This window comes from Contarinia nasturtii, unplaced genomic scaffold, assembly GCF_009176525.2.
Source record: "Contarinia nasturtii isolate CC-2019 unplaced genomic scaffold, AAFC_CNas_1.1 Cnas_scaffold_493, whole genome shotgun sequence".
Classification (NCBI taxonomy): domain Eukaryota; kingdom Metazoa; phylum Arthropoda; class Insecta; order Diptera; family Cecidomyiidae; genus Contarinia; species Contarinia nasturtii.
In genome coordinates this window covers 3,633,571-3,651,781 of record NW_022197846.1, presented here as the reverse complement: position 1 = coordinate 3,651,781, position 18,211 = coordinate 3,633,571, and the positions used below count along the sequence as shown (strand labels likewise).

Sequence of the window (18,211 nt, the reverse complement as noted above, 5' to 3'; positions counted from 1 at the left end):
TCAAACAGTCGATTATTTGACCGGTCAAAAGATCGATTTAATGGGTCATTCGCCGTACAGTCCTGATTTGGCACCCAACGATTTCTTTTTATTCCCGAGCGTGAAGAATAAACTGCGTGGTCAACGATTTTCATCGCCCGAAGAAGCAGTTGATGCGTTCAAAACACACGTTTTGGAGATATCACTTTCGGAGTGGCATGAATGCTATGACAAATGGTTCGAGCGAATGCAAAAGTGTATTGATCATCATGGCGAATATTTTGAAAAACAATAAAACCATTTTCGATGAAACCCCATTGTCTTATATATGTTTTTGAAAAAACTTAAATAGTGACCCTCGTAATAAAAAGAAAAAGAAATTATTTTAATTATAATGTGAACGTGCACTTTATTTTCGATTTTTTATGAGCAAATAATTTTTTTTTTCTTTTTCTTTTTTCAAATTATTTTCAACATAATGTATGTGTGCTGTGTCGTGTGTATTTATACTTCGCCGTTAATTTTATTGTATAAATTTCCAATAGATTTTTATTTATTTTTAATAGCAATACTTAAATTTTGTGTGTGTGTGTGTGTGTTTATTTTTTTTTTCAAAACGATTTCATTCAATAGCCGAAAATGAGTTGAACAGATTTTGTAAATTGGACATAATTTTAGATTTTGTTGCAAGGAAAAACTATAATAAAATGTCTTCAAACATGTATTATAATATAATAAATTGATTTAAAAAATGTATTATTTTTACCATCCACGCGCTTTATAAAGCTATAGCTTTATACTTCTCACTATCCGATTCAAACGTTTTCAACATAACATAGAAAAGCAAAGCAAAGCCATTTCAATATCCATCTAAATACGAAAACAAAAATAACAGCCACCGAAATAAATTTGAATCACTTCCATTGTATGGAACATGACCTGCGCGAATTTAATTTATTGCTTTGGACTCCTTCTGCAAAAGGATATCCAATCCTTTCGGATATATGTTTCATTTGATGAACATGAAATATTTTCATTTCATTTTTATGAGTTTAAATAATAATTTTTAATCAGACATTAGTCATAAAAGAAAGTATATCATCGACGTTGATTTCTGGTTTCAGTCGTTTGACGCATTGAGTCTTTTACATTTAATTCTAACAATAACTGATCGAATCAATCGTTTACTTATAATTGTTTGATTTGGTGTTGTTGATTTGTTGATGATGATGTTGTTACAATTTGTTTTGTTGCTTTATTTATCTTATCATTATTTAGTTGCATTTCATGTATTTACATAAACTAAATTCTTTTCTTCACTTATTCGTTTTAGAATTTTCTGCAGTGGATTTTGATTATATCAACAAATAGAGTTTAAATCACCTTCTCTTTTACTGCACAAATCCATCGAAACATTTTAATGAAGAATTTCTAACACCGACGACGATAAAAAATGATTATAATTATAAGAAATGATGGAAAAATTAAAAAAAAAAGTAAGTTCTTCTTTTTAAACTGATTATTTGTGGCCTCTTCTCATCTCGAAAACTTGTGTTCATGGATTTTTTTTTATGTGTAAGTAATGTTGATGTGGTGTTTCTCCCTGCGAAATATGTTCATACCTCATTAACATTTTAGCTTAGTTATGGATTTAAATTGATTTCATAGTCGTGTGTATGTGTATGTGTCCATTTTTTAATGTCGTTTTTCCCCTTGTTCTAATTAAGTTTGAGTTTAGTCTTTTGTGTAAGCCGATGTGTCCATTGGACTTGCTGGTTGTGTCAATGCGTTGTTTGACGATGCAAATGCATTTGAATTGTTAATATTAGCTGGCAGTGTAACATTGTGTAAGCCTATATTCAGTGGATTTGAGCCGCTGCCCGAAGACATGGACGACATCACATTCGGTGCTGATGTGTTCAAGCAAAGTGATGTTGTTGGCACAGCTGGCTTTATAAAACGCTCGCTTGTTCGTCGGCCCTGTGTCACAAAAACAGAAAATAAAACAAACCGAACATTACAACCTCGCCTCCTAATTTACAATGTAAAAATCATTATTTTATTGAATATTTTATCGAGAAACAAAATGGTCTTACCAATAGTTGACCGCAAGCGTAGCAACGACCGGATGCCACACTACCCGGGCTCAATGGACGACTACTGGACGGGCTATTTGGTACCGGGCTACTTATTGTGCGCTGTCGATGATTTGCTAAATTAAAGTTTTCATTATAAAAGCGCTCCTCATCCATTTCCAATGAGGATTCTGATTCGGATAGATGTCGACAAAGTCGTTCGCGTCGTTCAACTTCAGCCTGTAGCTTTTGTTGTAGTCGTAGATTTTCTTCACGAATTGTTTTTTCTTCTTGGGCAAATTGTTGCATCTTTTGATTGGTCTCTTTTTGGGCGTCCATTAAATTGCTGCGTAATCGTAATACCTGGAGAAACAAAAAAAATGTAATTATACTGGAATTTTGTTAAAAATAATAGACATAGAAATATATAGGTGATTTGGTCACACTAACAATACCTCCGATCGTAAATGTTGTATGTGTGAACTGAGATTCGTGGCCGTATCACCATTGCTGGTATCTTTAAATGTCGTTGGATTCGTTGGATCGGATACCGGTTGATCTAATTTAATTTGTAATGATCGTTTTTCTGTCTCCAATTTGTCCATTCGTTTCCATAGTTTATTTACCAAAGCCTCTTGTTCCTGCTCCAATGTGTTTTCTAATTCGACCATTTCGCGGCGCAATTGCTCCAAATTCGATTGTTTGGCCGATGTTTCAGCTTCAAGTTTTTCAATTTTACGCATCAATTTATTGACCAAACATTCTTGCTCCTGCTCTAGTGTCTGCTCCAATTTACATTTTTCCTGACGCAATTGGTCCAATTTTCGCGACAAATCATTAGTTAGACATTCCTCTTCAGTCTCATAATGATGGGCCAGTGTTTCCTTTTCTTTTTTTAATGCTGTTATCTTTTTCAATAAAGTATTCGAAATGTATTCTTCCTCTTGTTCGGCTTTTGCTTGCTTCAATTAATAAAAAAAAACAAAAATGAAAAACATTAGAAAATTTGAGGTCAAATCCGAAAAAAAATGACATTGAAATTAATGCGATTAGTAAAATATGTATTTTCTTACAATTATCACAGAAGCCTGTCGAAGTGATCGATTCTCCTCTTGTAGTACTTTCACGCGTATTTTATATGTTTCCAATTCAACCTTAAGTACTCTATATGAAAGAGAATTTATTGGAAAGGATTCATTGAAAAACAACAACACTTTTTTATTCAAATAAATTTCATTTGTTTGTTTGACTTTGCTTGTCTGTGCAAAAAAAAAATGTTAACCTCTCACCTATTTTGTTGAGTAAGACTTTCGATGCGCTTTTGTAATTGTTCACGTGATACTGGACTCGGCGGTAACATAACTCCGCCATCCAATGAGCTTTCCGATTCACATGGGCTATCCATTGCGATTGCGATTGCGTGGCTGACTGAAACTGTTGAAAAGCAAATGAAAAAAATAATAATAACGCACACAAATAAAATGATCAGCAAATAGCCTATTATTGGAAGAACTTGTATTGTAAATGGAAAATTATTTATTCTGATGTTGTATATTTTAGTGTTATAGTATTGTATGTGACAAAGTTTCATACTTTGTTGATACAATCAACTTTGAATTCTTTTTCTTTCCACTCGACACGATAAAAACAAAATAACGAAAATCGAACAATAAATGCGGCAATAATAATAGTAATAAACTGCTCGGGTCATTCGCATTGTAGCAATCAGCGAACCAAATATTAGTAAATACTATAAATGATTACAATGCTTCAGATTGTTAATTTAAGATTTTGTCATTGTATGTATTTATTTTTCGTCTTCGATTTTTATTTTGCAATTTTTGAACCGTATTAGAATTAATGCGTATTCCGATATGAGTAAAAAGGGAATTTCTGTATTGATAATGTTGCTATCAAAAAATTTCGAAACAAATCGTACGAGAAACAAAGAAAGAATGAATATGCCTCGTGAGGCATGTGAACAAATGAAATGAGACACGACGCAAAAACCCAAAAAATGAGTTGTCCGATATACGCAAACGACATACTGCAAATTGGGCAAAACTGAAATTAAATCGAATTTTTGATTTTTTTTTTTACTTTAATTTCTCCGTTGTAATAGCTTTCAATTGAATTTACGAACAAAACGAGTGAACAAAAAAGGAACAGAAGGTAAATCAGGGCTATAGCCCTGTGGAGATCAGCACATTACATCAATTGCTGTGAGTTGCCGATTGTTAAGCCAGGTGCATAGCAGATAATAAAAAATCCATTGCAAAGAATGAAATAATTTGATTTGAACAATCGATTTTTGCGATAAGCTGAAAATAGAGAGTTGAACGTGTAAAAGAGAGATAAAGACACGTTTGTTGCCACATAAAAAAGGAGATATAGATATATTTGGCACTTTGCCCACATGTTCCTTTTGCTTTTATTGGTGACAATTTTTCTTGCCGTCGTTATTTTTGCTATTTCATCTCTCACTTGCATCAATTGGTTTCACTTCATTTAGTTGGATTTCTTAAACAAAAAATTATTTTTCGAATTGATATTTTAGCACTCAAAAACTTTGAACGTGTTTCTGACACTTACGTGCACATTTACAATGCACTACCTTTTAATTTCATCCGTATGAATGTGATAAAATAAAGCGAAAACCGAACTTTGGAGATCTAAAAATGGAAACGACATCCATTGAGATAGAAAGAGGCCTTTATATTTTGGTATTTGGTCATTTAAAACGAGACAACACATACATTTGGTTTTTAATGTTAGTAATCCGTGTCGATATGTAAAAAAATAATCTGAAATTGTATTAGCAAATTGCATATTCCTGACCATTGTATTTTGACCATTCAATCACACTACAACTGGAATATGTTACTGAAAATATACAACTCTCACAAAATCGCAATCCAAATATATATAAAAAAAATGAAATTCGGCTCACAAGTTTATAAAAAATAATCATATCATCAATTGTCATTTTTTTTTTTTTTAAAGCAACCCGTTTTTAGGTTGTGTTCATGTATTTATTTACTTATTTTACACTCACCTAAAGCAATGTAGAGAACTGAACTTTCAAAATGAGAGCCAGAACTATTTAAAAAAAATTTCTCTCGTTACGACGTTGATATCGTTTGCACTATCAATCTGTAATTGTTTAATTCGTACTACGTATTCATATGTTTCGAACAATTATATTTTTTATGAAATTTTCACCATCGATGAGTTAAAAAATATATTATTTAATGATGTCAGCGGAACAGGTAGTTTAATGAGACGCCATATGCACTTTTGGAATTTCTACTGAAAGAACAAATGGAATCGAATCAACACACATTGAGAAAGAAGAAGAAGAAGACTTCAAACGCTTTACACGAACGAACGATGGAAAAGAAGAAAAAAAAACACACTTTTGTCAGACAGACAAACATGAAAATATGTAATATGCACAGTGTGTAATGCCAATGTGACGGTTGTGAAAAGCACTGCGGCAACAAACGTCAATGTTAATATGCGTCACGTTCAACACTGTGTGGTTGTTTACATTGCATTATCATCGCATCGCAAATATTAATGGGATAAATGAATTCACCGTCGAAACAACACTGCATTGCGTGCGTTGGAGTCATCGTTTCGATCTAAATTTAATGCGTGTTTTAATGTTACATTGCCCAACTTAGGAATGAAAAAGATGATTAAAAAAAGCAAATATTTTCATATCTATATCAATGAACACATGATGAATATATATATATGTATGTATGTGAGTACGCGTTTCAAAACGCATTTTGGCTTGAACGTTTATCTGAATTGGATTGATTGCGTTACATGGTTACAACAGATGTTGAGGTTATGTGATGAATACTATTCATGTCATGAACAGTGGATGTGTATCTCTTATCTCGCTTTGGCCAACGTTTGTTATTCGGCGAATATCTGTATGCGAGAAAGAAACAGACGATCAGAAGTCAAAAGAGTATTTGTGTCATGTTCATGACATGATTACAATTCCATGATTGTGTGAATATTTTGTGGTTCGAATCTTTGATTACCACTTATATTTAATTCAAAAATGTTGAAGGCCGTTACAATAAAAATATTGGGGTGTGATTGTTGCGAAATATTCTCATAAACAGTGTAAAAAAGATTTTTTTAAAAAATGCAATTAAATAATGATTTTCTTTTTATAAAAGTAACTTATTTATTGTTTTGATAGTGTTTTTTCAGTGAATTTCTGAACATATAAATTTAAAATTAAAAAGAGAGACTAAGTGCTCGTTGTTCTCTTCAAATAATCAACAATTAAGATAATCTGTGCGAAAGTTAATTTTTTCTTTTTGATTTTAATGTAATAAAACATTGAAACAATGTTGATCGTTTGAAATTCTTCTTTTTTTTCATTCTCTTTTGTATTCATTAATTGTACAATTTCATTCTTTTTCATCAATTGTTATTTCTGTATTACGTCGTTATTTGCATTCACGTGACGATTACATAAAAATCATCAAATTTCATACTATAGATTATAAAAGTAGTTGGTTTTTTGCTGTGTATTTGTAGTATTCGTTTTTTTTTTAATAAAAAATAAATTAAATTTTAATTCATATGATATCTATGAAACGCATGCCTGTCTCTTTTTCTGGACAGAGACCTTTTGTTTCATTTACGTCCGTCGTTTTTTTATCGCAACTTCTCCATTGTCATTTGAGTTTGGTTGCTTTCGCACAAATATCCGTTTTTTCTGTGTAGATTTTTCTTGTTCGTTTTCTGGCACAACTTGTTGTTGCGGTGGTTGCGGTTCCTGCTGATGTTTTGAAATGACACAGATAAAATAAATCAATAATGATTCATACAGAATTGACCGAAAGCATTCATATTCACTATAAATTACCTCTGGCAGTTCGGATTCCGTATCTTCTTCTTCTTCTTCAAATTCGCCATGCTCTTCCATGAAGTCAGGAATTGTCACTAATAAGCCATCTTCAGTGGGCAGTTGAATGTCTGGCAACGTGATATTTTTGTTGCTTTCCGCCATTTTCTTCTTAATTAAATTAACAATGTCTTCGCGTTTTTTGGTTACCACAATTGTGTCAAACCAATCTATTAGTTGTTTAATAGGCAGGCGATAAGTTTTTATAGGATTCTATGAAGTAAAAATTACCAACAATAAAAACGTCCAAATTTAAACATTTCCATAATACATGTAACTTAAAATAAATCTAGAGAGAAAGTTGTATATCGTACCGTGAAAAATGATTCAACGTACTGCAGCAAATAGAGACCGCAGTCGGTGTAATTTGTTTGTTGAGGAACTTTAACATTATGACCCACAATATTTTTTCGATCAAACGTGTGATCATTGCCACCTTTTATTTTCGCTCTGTATTCACATGTTAAATAATCGCGAAGCGTCGCCACCACTTTAATTCGCGATTTACCGCCCAACGAATCAAATACCAAAATGCAAGGCCTGCGACGAAGTTAATTGAAACATATTAGAAAATGTATAAAAAAAATATTTCACAAATAAAAAAAAACAAAGGAAAAATTTAATTTAGCCTACTGTTTAATGGGTTGAAAAGCTGGCTGTGGTTCAGTCGATTCACTATCGCTAGCATCACTTTCCAAATCACTTTCATCGCCATCAGCTTCATCTCGTTCGCTTTCGTCATCGAGGCAAATGGAATCAAATTCCTTTTTAGAAACGGGTGTAATGGTTGTGTTACCAATTTGTAACGCAACCGCTTCTTTTCGCTCCGCTGCTGTTTTCTTCTTAACAACTGGTGTTGCCTTAACCGGTTGATTACTATCTAATGTTACCGCGGTACGAAGCGATGGAAAACAAATAATGGCCAAAAACCAATGAGACTGTTGATTTATTGGAACAATTATGAAATCTTTTTCAAAGATGTTTACATGTTTTGTCCAATTTTTTACACGATCATGCCGCTTCTGAGCTGGTGTCAATTTTACATCATTCGGTGGGCCCAATAGTTTGTTATTTGTTAAAGTATTATAAAAGAATGTACTAAAGATGTGCGTTTTATTTCGTTGGTCATCGGTCAAAATTTCCGTATGCAAATATTTCAGATAAAAATCAATGATAACATCGTTCAAGTATTGATCAACGCCCAAACAGTCATAGTCCTTTGTATTGATTGGTATGCCACCTTTACCTAAGGGGAGAATCACAAAAGAAAAGAATAAAATTTAAAATAATCGATAAGTAATCGAAAAATAGTCGTAAAACAATCAATAATAATTAAAAAGTAACCTTTACCAGTTGGTGGATAAATTAAAATATTACAAACGCCATCGTTATTTTCGGTCTTTATGCCATCAATACTTGAGCCTACCGAATTGGCAGCGTTTTTAATTTGAGTTTTAATGATTGACGTATCACTTAAGGAAATTTCCTCCAATATATTTGATGGGAACATGGATTTTATCACAGATTTTGCCGCTTCGTTCATTTCACATTCAATCATAATTCGTTTTTCGCCAATGGTCGATGACATTGGACTGAAGTAAACACCTTTACAAATAGAATTAAGAAGAAGACAAAAAAAAAATTTATGAATCAGATATTTTTGAGTTTATGAAAAATTTATTTACCCTCATTTTCCGATGACATTCCAAGAGTTTCTCGAACATATTTGCCGCAGGTATTTAGTACGTAAATTATAAGAACAGATTTCGGCGCAAAATTACAAACGAATTTTGCAATTTCTGATCGTTGAATGTTTAAAATAACCTTTTCCTTTGGATACTGACAATGTGGTGCCATTAGCCGTAGACCCTTACTTGTAAATACCACATCTTCAGTTGGTTCATATTTATATGTTCCTAAATATACTCGTTCCGCCCTAAATTTGGCCATAGTTTTATCATTTGTATCTTTCAGATCGATTACATCTTCACGCATGAAACCTATTTTCAACGACAACGACAACCACAACAGCAATGAAATATACAATATACTTTAAACAAATCAACATTAAAAAAACCATACAATTCGAATAATATTTTGCATGAGAAAAAAATTGAATTTTAAAAACTATCATATGAATATTTGGTACACTACTCCATAGCCAACTTCGACGCCATTGATTGAATCTACTTTTGTTACAGAATTACATGAAATTATGGTCATATCAATTTTACTTACAAAATGTTGACATTTTTGAGAGTTTTTCCTACAAAATGTTTGTGCGTTAATTGTTGAAAATCCAATTAAAAATAAACTGAAAATCTTTAAAACGTCTACGGTAAAACAATACAATAAATTTTGTTGTTCAATGCGTTTTTGACAAAAGTGACATTTTTAGGTTATTCCGTCTAAGATTTGTTTATGATCGAAGTAAAGTTGGCTGGAGATGCTTTTTTGACAGAAATTTTGCGTGAAGTTAGTAATGAGTGATGTTGGTTTCACATTATTCAAATGCGATATTTTTTTCCTTTTTTCCATTTAAAATTCAGACTAAATATTATTCAAATATTCTTATATGGTAGTTTTTTAACAAAAATTATCAACGACATAGAGTTTATAACTTACCATCAGGTTCAATATTCTCTTTACAAATCGGTTCAAATGATAACAGTTTATCGCCTTGCTCCTTCTCCTATTGAAATATAAAAATGGGAAAAGGGTTTATTCGTTATATGTGAGCTTGTATATATTCAATTTTAATTTGAATCAATCCAATTTGTAACGTTTTTCATCCATTTTAACGTTGAAAAATGGAACGCTTTGACCCATTTTGGTGGTCATTTTCGTGTTAATTAATAGATAGATTATGTGTATAGTTTTCACATTCCACAGCACAGTGTGAACCCGATTCAACACAATGTTAAATTTTAATTTCGTATTTCAATTATATAATGATTCATTTGTCGCAGAAAAAATAATAAACAATTTGTATATAAAGAAATTTGATTTTTGTTTCGGCAAGAGACATTTTTTCGCATTTTTTAAACGTATATATTATTATTTTTTATTTCATGAATTTAAATTCAAATTTCGAATTCGAGACCTATTGGAATGTGTATGACATTTGACAGTTGGCTGTTGTGCATGTCAAAACGAAGCCGAGAGTATTTGTTTACATTCAAAAATTCGCGTTGTAATCATCGCAGCGCATCACATCGTGTTAGTTTTTTTTATACAAATGATTCTTTTCATGTGATTTTAATGTATGTTGCAAAAGAAAAGATTTATTCACGTGGTGAATTTTGTATTTGTTTCTGTCTTGATGGTAAAATAACAGAACATTCACAAACTAGCAACGTGAAAAATCATAATTTCGCCATGCGATCGAAAGAGTGAATCTATTGCATCGATATATTTTACTGTTGGAAGAAGCGCGTTGAGTGTTAAAATTTGAATTTCACAATCGACCGTAATAAAATCTTGTGTGTATTATGAATCGAATTGAAAGTTCAATTTAAAATGAGTTTCTCTGGTAGTGTGTTCATTTGATCAATGTATCTATTCGTCGCAATCATTTCGTACTTATCGGTGAAGGCCACGAAGATCGCATGCCTTGCATCGTTCTTTTTTTTGATGAAGGTAAGTACACACGTTGCTTTGACCAAATTTCATTTTTCGTCATTATTTCATCATTTTTTCGACAATATGCTATCCATTGTGTTGATATGAATTGATTTGATTGTTTGTCTCACACTCTCTCTATGTGTTCTGTGTTTCTTGAATAGGCAAATGAAGCACTCGACGATTTCAACTATTATTTTTTTGAAACCGATGAACCATCAACGATCATACACAACTGTTTTAAAGTCGTTCTTGTCGATAACATTGGTAACATATCGCTTATGTTACCTGGTTTCCGGAACATTGTCGACGCTGCACACATTGACTGGCCCACAAACGGTGGGTTCGGAAATGGTTTTAAATATTTGTGTGAGCAGTACCGCGACAACGTCATAACGAACCTGACAACGCACTGCGAGTTTCAATTGCGGAAGTTTTTTTAAAATGAGAGCATTCGAACTCAACGACTACGCCATCAAGTACAATTATTTAAACAATTTGTACGGTTTGATCGAATTCGAATTGCCATACTACGACGATGAAGATATAAAAAATGCCATCAATTATACTTATCGTCGTCAAAACACCGCAATTGAACGTGAGATGCGATTGGGTGAACTATTGGATGAATTGCGTTGGTTGGGAGCACCGGACGATTGCAACATCCGTGACTTTGTGAAAGAGGATTGGTTCAAGTCGATTCGCATGTGGTCGGAAATTCAGCGCGATATTCGGAACTTTCACTTTGCATACAAAGATCGTCGCGAAAACCGCAAATAAAAAAGTTTGTCGTTGTGCGGTAAACGGACACGCGTAAACTGAGAGCAAACTGATCGTAATCGAATTGCAGCTATGATTGGTGAAATGTCATCGCCAAAAGCACCATCATGGCGTTCGTACATTGAACATCAATTACGTGTAATAAATGATGGCATTGAAACAATTCAACCAAACTGTATGCACGCTTGGGACTGGACAAGCATATCGAATCGGTTCGTGCAATCGACAAGACGGCATGCAAAATGGTTCACAATCAACCATCAATTTTCTACATGGGAGCCAACTGAGCTCACCCTAAAACTATTCGAAAAAAAAATTATGACAATTTGAAATTTACGCTGGTTCATATACGTTCGTAATGTAAATTTCGAAAGAAAAATAACATAATTTGTCAAAAAAATTCCTCGTTTCGCTCGCACATTCCAAACTGTCTTTTGAAACTTTTTATCAAAATTGGAAAATTTCATGGAATTTCCTTGTTCACAAAAATTAGTCGTTGCAGAGCCCATTAAAGTTTTAAATCGCCACTGCAGCTCACCCAAATGTTCACTGCTGGCTATAGCCGTGAACGCTTCTTCAAAACATGGCCACCAAATGTTGCAAACGTTGAAATCGAGGGAGCTGCCGGATCACAACCAACGCTCACAACTGTATTGCATCGTGATATCCATTACAAAGGTATGCAATCAATCGAAATTGATGATACAAATTGTAAAAGAATTGATATAATGTGCTTTTGTTTTATCATACGTGAATGCGTCTTATAAATGCGAATTATAATTTGGAAATTAGTTTATAACAATTATTTGTTAGTTCGCTAGGAAGTTACCTCTTGGTATAAATTGTACTCGGTAAGTGGAGTTTATTGTAATTTTATTGTTTTTTCTCCTTTAGGTCTCATTTTAGGCAGAAAGTTTTAAAATATACCATTTTTAACAGAAAAAATCCATTTATGGTAGATATATTTCAACTCAAACTGATTTCTCGAGTTTTTTTCTCATTAATCCGTTTATAATCGGATAAGTTATTGAGGAATTATCAATTTTACAAAAGAATCTTTGCGACATTAAGATAACATTCAGTTATTTTAACATTGCTATTGATTTTGTTTCATAGTCATTCACTCATTCCTACTATTTTTGGTGGTTGAAAATGATTTGTCTCTGAAAAGTGTTTCTGTATATACCTTTGAATTTGTATTCTCGTCATCATCTTCATCACTGCTTAAGGTAAGAATGACTGGTTCTTCGGCTTTTTTCGATCTTTTTGTTATGGTCGTATTTGCCCTCTGTATTGGTAATCTAGCACGAACGGGTGGCCTTCGGAACAAATGATAAGTTATTTTTTATTTAAATGATTAAATTCTTGCAAATGATTTCGTACAAAGCGTAAAGGTAGCAATACAAGCAGTCAATTTAGGTCTATGAATCAATGCAATGCTCGGCAGATGTTCATTATTATTGCATCGATTGACTGCAATAACGACATTCATTATTTGCTCCGATTTTGGTGAATGTATGAAAAAAAAAAATGTTCTCACAGTGAAACTTACTTGGAACCATCGGATATTTGATATTTCTTCTGAATTTGTTCGAATTCTTTTCGATTCTTTTCAATTATGGCCAAAGTTCTTTGTGCTGAAGCCGTTGTTTTTGGTTTTTGTTGAGTTGCCATTACAGTGGCGTTTGTCATTGGAATTTTTTTTGGTTCTTCAGTGAAAACTCGGGCGCATCTACCAAAAAAGAACAGTTTTGATCAAGTTATTTTTTATACTCAATCAATTTATAAAAAAAATATTTACCGTTGACATTGTGCATGATTTTGACTTGTATAACCGCATGCAGCGCACAATGCAAACATATTAAGCACATATTTTGGCGCAACTTTTTGTGTAATGGTTACGGTATTTTGCTTCTGAAATTTGGTTAAAATTATAAATACAATTTATTTTGGATTCTTTTTTTTTTTTAATTAATTATCTCACCAATTGAGACTGAGACTGAGCCTTTTGTAATTGTTGCATCGCTTGTTGAACTGAAGTTGGTTTCTGAAGGATTTTCGGTTGCTGTGCATGATTTTGCACAACCTGTATCGATTGTGATGTATTCTGATAGATTTGTTGCTGCTGTTGTTGTTGCTGTTGTTCGTTTTGTTTCATTTGTATTGAATTTTCAGCAGCTGTTATTATATCTGTTGGATTTTCCGTCAAACTTACGCCAACTGTTACCAAATAATCAATATTAAGGCCAGGTTGTGCCATACAATGAATGTTCGTATCTTGCTCGAATGGTACTCCAATTTGTTCGAGCAACTCTTGAACGGTGCAACTCTCTTTTGGCAGAGTAAATGTGATGAGTCGTTGTTCACCATTTTCCAAAACTATTAACATTCTAGCACTTTCTCGCACTTCTTTTTCAATTACACATAGTTGCTGCTGTTGCTGTTGTTGTTGTTGTGGCGGCGGATGTTGCTGATGTTGTTGTTGTTGTAATTGCTGCTGTTGCTGCTGCTGTTGTTGTTGTTGTTGCTGCTGCTGCTGATGATGATGATGATGATGATGATGATCAGGTCCCATTACTGTCTGCTATGCAAAAGACAATATGTCAAAATAAAAGTGAGATTGAAGTATATTTAAACTTCGCAAAAATTTTATCACAATGTGATACCACTTACCATAATTGGTCTTTGCCCGCGTACAATATTTGGTGCTGCAAATCTTGGTTGTCTATTTGGGATGACACCTCGTTGAATTGGCCTAATTCCGGTCAATTGTTTCATAGTTTGTGGTACCTGTTGTTGTCGTTTATATTCGGCCACCGACATTTGTGTGCCACTTTGAAGCGTAACAATTTGTTTGTCATTTGCTTCGCTAATTTGATGTTGAACTAATTGATTTGGTGAGAGGACTGCATAATTTTCGGACGTTTGATTTGTTGGCTGTTTTGTGATGCGGGCTGCTTGAATGGAATCCTCCAAATCTTCACCGGCCGATGTTTGGTTTGGAGTCGTTGTTTGAGTGTGTGTTTGAGCGGTTTGTTGGGTTTTTGTGTAAATCGGTGCACGAATGGTTGCTCTTGGCGGTGTTGTTATTGAAACTACGGTTTTTGGCGGTCCAACAGATATAATCGGTTGAATTTGATTCGGATGATTATTTGGACTTGTTAAACGTGTTAAAGTTAATCTTGGTCGTTGGGCCAAAGCTGATGTATTTGTTAGTTGTTGTTGTTGATGCTGCTGCTGCTGTTGTTGTTGCTGTTGAACAGCATTTATTGCTGGCCGAACATTGATTGGTGTACGTACGCGTGGAGTTGCCGGTGCTCTTGGACGAGCTGCTCTAATATTTGGATTTATGGCTCGCGCATTACTTCGAATTGGCGTTTGAAATCTAGGTGATTGTTGTAGTAACCCGGCTGGCTGCATAACTTTTTGCGGTGTTACCATTTGAATTTGATTTGCGCCCATTCGATGTACGTATGTTCTTGGTCGAACATTTTTTATAATCGGAGGTGGTTGTTGGTGTTGCTGCTGCTGCTGCTGGTGCTGCTGCTGCTGCTGCTGCTGTTGTTGTTGTTGTTGTTGTTGTTGTTGTTGTGCCAACTGTACTTGTATCCGATTTGCATGCATTTGGGGTGATGTTTGAATTTCTGTGTGGGAAAACAACCGGAGAGTTGGGAATTCAAGTATAACATTTGAGCTTAAGTATGAATGGCAGAAGTTAGTTACCTTGCATAGTCTGTGGTGAGGAAATTTGAGCTTGCTGATGCGTTTGAACTTGAACTAATTGTTGAGTGGGTGAATTTTGGATTTGGGGTTGTTGGAACACATATGTGGTATTTTGCATCTGAGGTGCTTGTCTAATAACACAGTTTACTTGCTGTTGTTGTTGTTGCTGCTGCTGTTGTTGTTGTTGTTGTTGTTGCTGCTGCTGCTGCTTTTTAATAAAAGAAGATTATCATTCAACACTAATTTATTGTACAAAACGAGTGAGTTGAATTTCCAATAAAAATTCTGAAAGAAAGCTACATTTGCGCTGCTTTAAACAGCATATTGTTTTGCACTCACCAAAACCTGTGTATTTTGTGGAAATGTATTGATGACAATGTGTTGATAGGGTTGTTGATGAATTTGCGGTTGAGTTGGTGAGGTTTGATACTGAACTGGTTGTGCTTGCTGTACTTCGATAGTATTTTGCATTTCGGCTTGTCCTTTTGCTTGAAACATATCCGAATAGAATTAATACGAAATATTTATATTATAAATCTATGACATAAACTGATAATATTTTAAATACCATGGTGTTGGATAATCTGTTGACCATTGTCAGTGGCTATTTTTTGGTAGAAAACTTGTTGCGTGGCTTGTGGTACAAAATTGATATTATCACTTTGAAGATCATCTTCCTGAACGATATAATGGATTTGTCCGTCAGCTGTTTGAATTTGATTTGGTTGTGGATTTTGCTGATAGATTATTTGTGGAATTTGATTATTTTCAATGACTTGATTTGGATCCGACAGCAGCACCTTTTATTTGAAACGAAAACAACAAATTGTAATTGTAATCGTTTGACATAAACACAAATATTATTATCATCATCGCATATGTATTTATACATATATTGTACATTATTGTACACTGACATGGTAAAATCGGAAAATTATTCTAAGATATTTACCGATCGTGGGCTGAATTGTGTTCCATCTTCATTCATTATAACGCAATTTTCCAGATTTAAGTGTTTGATGTCATCCATGCTTTGTATTATTTGGTAATATTGCGCCATTGCCAATTTATTTCGTTTTCTGTCTTAACCGTGTATAAATGTGAAACAATTTGTCAATCGCAACCAATAGTCATAACATATTTCTGTCAAAATTGTATGGAAATTCAATAATTATTTAATAGTTTTTTGCTAAAAATGAACAAATTGTGTTTTTCGATTTTTCATCTTTTCACTTTGTGCAATTGTTTCGTTCCTTTCACATCTCATTTATCACAATATAACATTGTAAACACATATGCACAACTTTATTTTATTTTTATTTTTTTTTGCATCACATTCGTACAAGTTTTAAAATTAATTGTGTTAGAAAATTCCTCGTACGGAAAAACTACTTTACGTTTTATTCTCACTATTTCAATAAAAAAAAAACAACAACACAAGCAATGATTTCTGTTTTTTTGGCACTTAGCTTACCTTTAAAAACTACAATTAACAAGAAAAAATAAACCAAAAATATAATGGAACTGAAACACAATGTTAATCCAAACACGTTGAAATGGATTAAAATAACACACAAAATGCTCCAAATCTATGTTCGTATATTTTGATTATATTTTTTGTAAAGCGAAAACAAATTTATATTTCTAGTATATACTTTCTTATGGTACACATATGAGACAGAGAGAGAATAAAGCACCGCGAAAATGAAAGCGATAAACCACTTCGAGTGACTTACAAAATGTTCGCCATCTTTGGGAAACTCAAAGCGTGATGTGTATTGTACAATACAAGCAGTACACACCCATACAAACGCATTAGTTGTTCTATAATCACAATGAGTAGTACCACTAATCTAGTAGTGGTAGAGTGTTGCACGATGTACACGTTATCTGTGTACAATTACTTGAAATATATTCACAAAGTCATGAATTTGTTGCTTGCAAACAGTGGTACCATTTTTTTGAAGGAATGAAAATAGTTTACATTGACAAAGGCGACTCTTCTTCGCACCGCATTTAACTTTCAATGTTTCGACACACTGACGTCAACGCCATTCAATGTATTGGTTTCAATTACATTACTTATATTACATGACATTGCATGGCCAATTTTTTACAATTTTATTGATCCATTGAAAAAAATCTTGCAGCATAGATAATATTGAGAAAAAATTTATATAAAAAAAATCTCCATTCGCAATGTCGTACAAACTGGATTTGCGCAAGTCTGTCGCAGATTGTTTTGGCAAACTAAGTACAAAAGAAATACTTGCGAAATTCAAAGACAAACCAATCTCTCGTTCAAGCATATTTCGTGTTTTAAAGGATTGCCATGAAGGTAAGGAACAGGAAAACAAAAAGAAATCTGGTCGTCCACCAAAACTAAGTGTCAGAACAACGAAAAGTCTGCTGTCAAGTGCTAAAAACAAGGATGGTCAGTCAACACGACGATTATCACGAAAATTTGAAGTTTCAAGCTCCACAGTGCATCGTATTTTGAAGAAAAACAACATTGTTTATCGTAAACAAAAGGGAGCATCAAAATATACACCGAATCAACTCGAAATAATACCAAAATGTTGCCGTGCACTTCGTGACACACATTTTTCAAATGGAAAATTCATCATTTTGGATGATGAATCATACTTTACTTTTGCGCACCATGAATTGAGTGAAAATGATGGCTTTTACACAGACAATATTGAAGCAACCCCAGACAATGTTAAATATGCCGGCAAAGCAAAATTTGAGCCAAAGGTACTGGTTTGGGTGGCCATATCATCGAAAGGTATTTCAGCGCCGATTATTCGACCACAAGAAGCCGAAGCGATAAATTCTGACATTTATATTGATCAATGCTTACCAAAACTAAAGCAATTCATTGAAAATCATCACGCCCGAGACGAAATCATGTTTTGGCCGAACCTTGCAAGCAGTCATTATGCGAAAGAAACATTGAATTGGCTCACTGAACAAAATATACCATTTGTACCGGAAGAGGACAACCCACCAGACATTCCACAGGCACGTCCAATCGAAGATTTCTGGTCAGCTGTCAAACATAAGGTGTACGAGAAGGGCTGGGAGGCTCGAAACG

At 33.7% G+C, this 18,211-nt stretch overlaps 2 protein-coding genes across 6 annotated transcripts; both read right to left on the bottom strand.

The window, feature by feature from the left end:
* Window positions 1-571: 571 nt before the first annotated feature.
* On the bottom strand, window positions 572-5,449 carry LOC116339193 (coiled-coil domain-containing protein 6). Its single transcript, XM_031764911.1, has 6 exons — window positions 5,110-5,449; window positions 3,344-3,488; window positions 3,128-3,218; window positions 2,510-3,016; window positions 2,076-2,417; window positions 572-1,959 (listed from the first exon to the last, which is right to left on the bottom strand). The coding sequence occupies exons 2-6, from the start codon at window positions 3,457-3,459 to the stop codon at window positions 1,714-1,716; spliced, it is 1,302 nt and encodes a 433-aa protein (XP_031620771.1). The 5' UTR covers window positions 3,460-3,488; window positions 5,110-5,449; the 3' UTR covers window positions 572-1,713.
* An 864-nt stretch (window positions 5,450-6,313) lies between these two features.
* Window positions 6,314-16,723, bottom strand: LOC116339138 (putative uncharacterized protein DDB_G0271606). Of its 5 annotated transcripts, none has more exons than XM_031764833.1 (17): window positions 16,589-16,719; window positions 16,067-16,257; window positions 15,683-15,914; window positions 15,454-15,602; window positions 15,115-15,322; window positions 14,065-15,035; window positions 13,376-13,975; window positions 13,193-13,305; window positions 12,944-13,123; window positions 12,578-12,710; window positions 9,616-9,682; window positions 8,676-8,990; window positions 8,341-8,595; window positions 7,624-8,236; window positions 7,305-7,530; window positions 6,952-7,203; window positions 6,314-6,861 (listed from the first exon to the last, which is right to left on the bottom strand). In XM_031764833.1, the coding sequence occupies exons 2-17, from the start codon at window positions 16,172-16,174 to the stop codon at window positions 6,724-6,726; spliced, it is 4,560 nt and encodes a 1,519-aa protein (XP_031620693.1). In that variant the 5' UTR covers window positions 16,175-16,257; window positions 16,589-16,719; the 3' UTR covers window positions 6,314-6,723. The 5 variants fall into 5 exon arrangements, with proteins under 5 accessions (XP_031620693.1, XP_031620690.1, XP_031620691.1 ...); XM_031764830.1 differs by having other exon boundaries at window positions 6,315-6,864; window positions 16,589-16,717; XM_031764831.1 differs by having other exon boundaries at window positions 6,315-6,864; window positions 13,376-13,972; window positions 16,589-16,717.
* Between the last annotated feature and the right edge of the window lie 1,488 nt (window positions 16,724-18,211).

Excerpts from the sequence above, each read along its gene's own strand:
- LOC116339193 (XM_031764911.1), bottom strand. The coding sequence starts at position 3,459 with ATGGATAGCCCATGTGAATCGGAAAGCTCATTGGATGGCGGAGTTATG. Across the intron at positions 3,219-3,343 it reads AGTCTTACTCAACAAAATAG|AGTACTTAAGGTTGAATTGG; the intron begins GTGAGAGGTTAA and ends TCTTTCATATAG. Across the intron at positions 1,960-2,075 it reads ACGCTTGCGGTCAACTATTG|GGCCGACGAACAAGCGAGCG; the intron begins GTAAGACCATTT and ends TTTGTGACACAG.
- LOC116339138 (XM_031764830.1), bottom strand. The coding sequence starts at position 16,174 with ATGGCGCAATATTACCAAATAATACAAAGCATGGATGACATCAAACAC. Across the intron at positions 9,683-12,577 it reads ACGAGAATACAAATTCAAAG|GAGAAGGAGCAAGGCGATAA; the intron begins GTATATACAGAA and ends ATATTTCAATAG. Across the intron at positions 6,865-6,951 it reads CGGAATCCGAACTGCCAGAG|CAGGAACCGCAACCACCGCA; the intron begins GTAATTTATAGT and ends TCAAAACATCAG.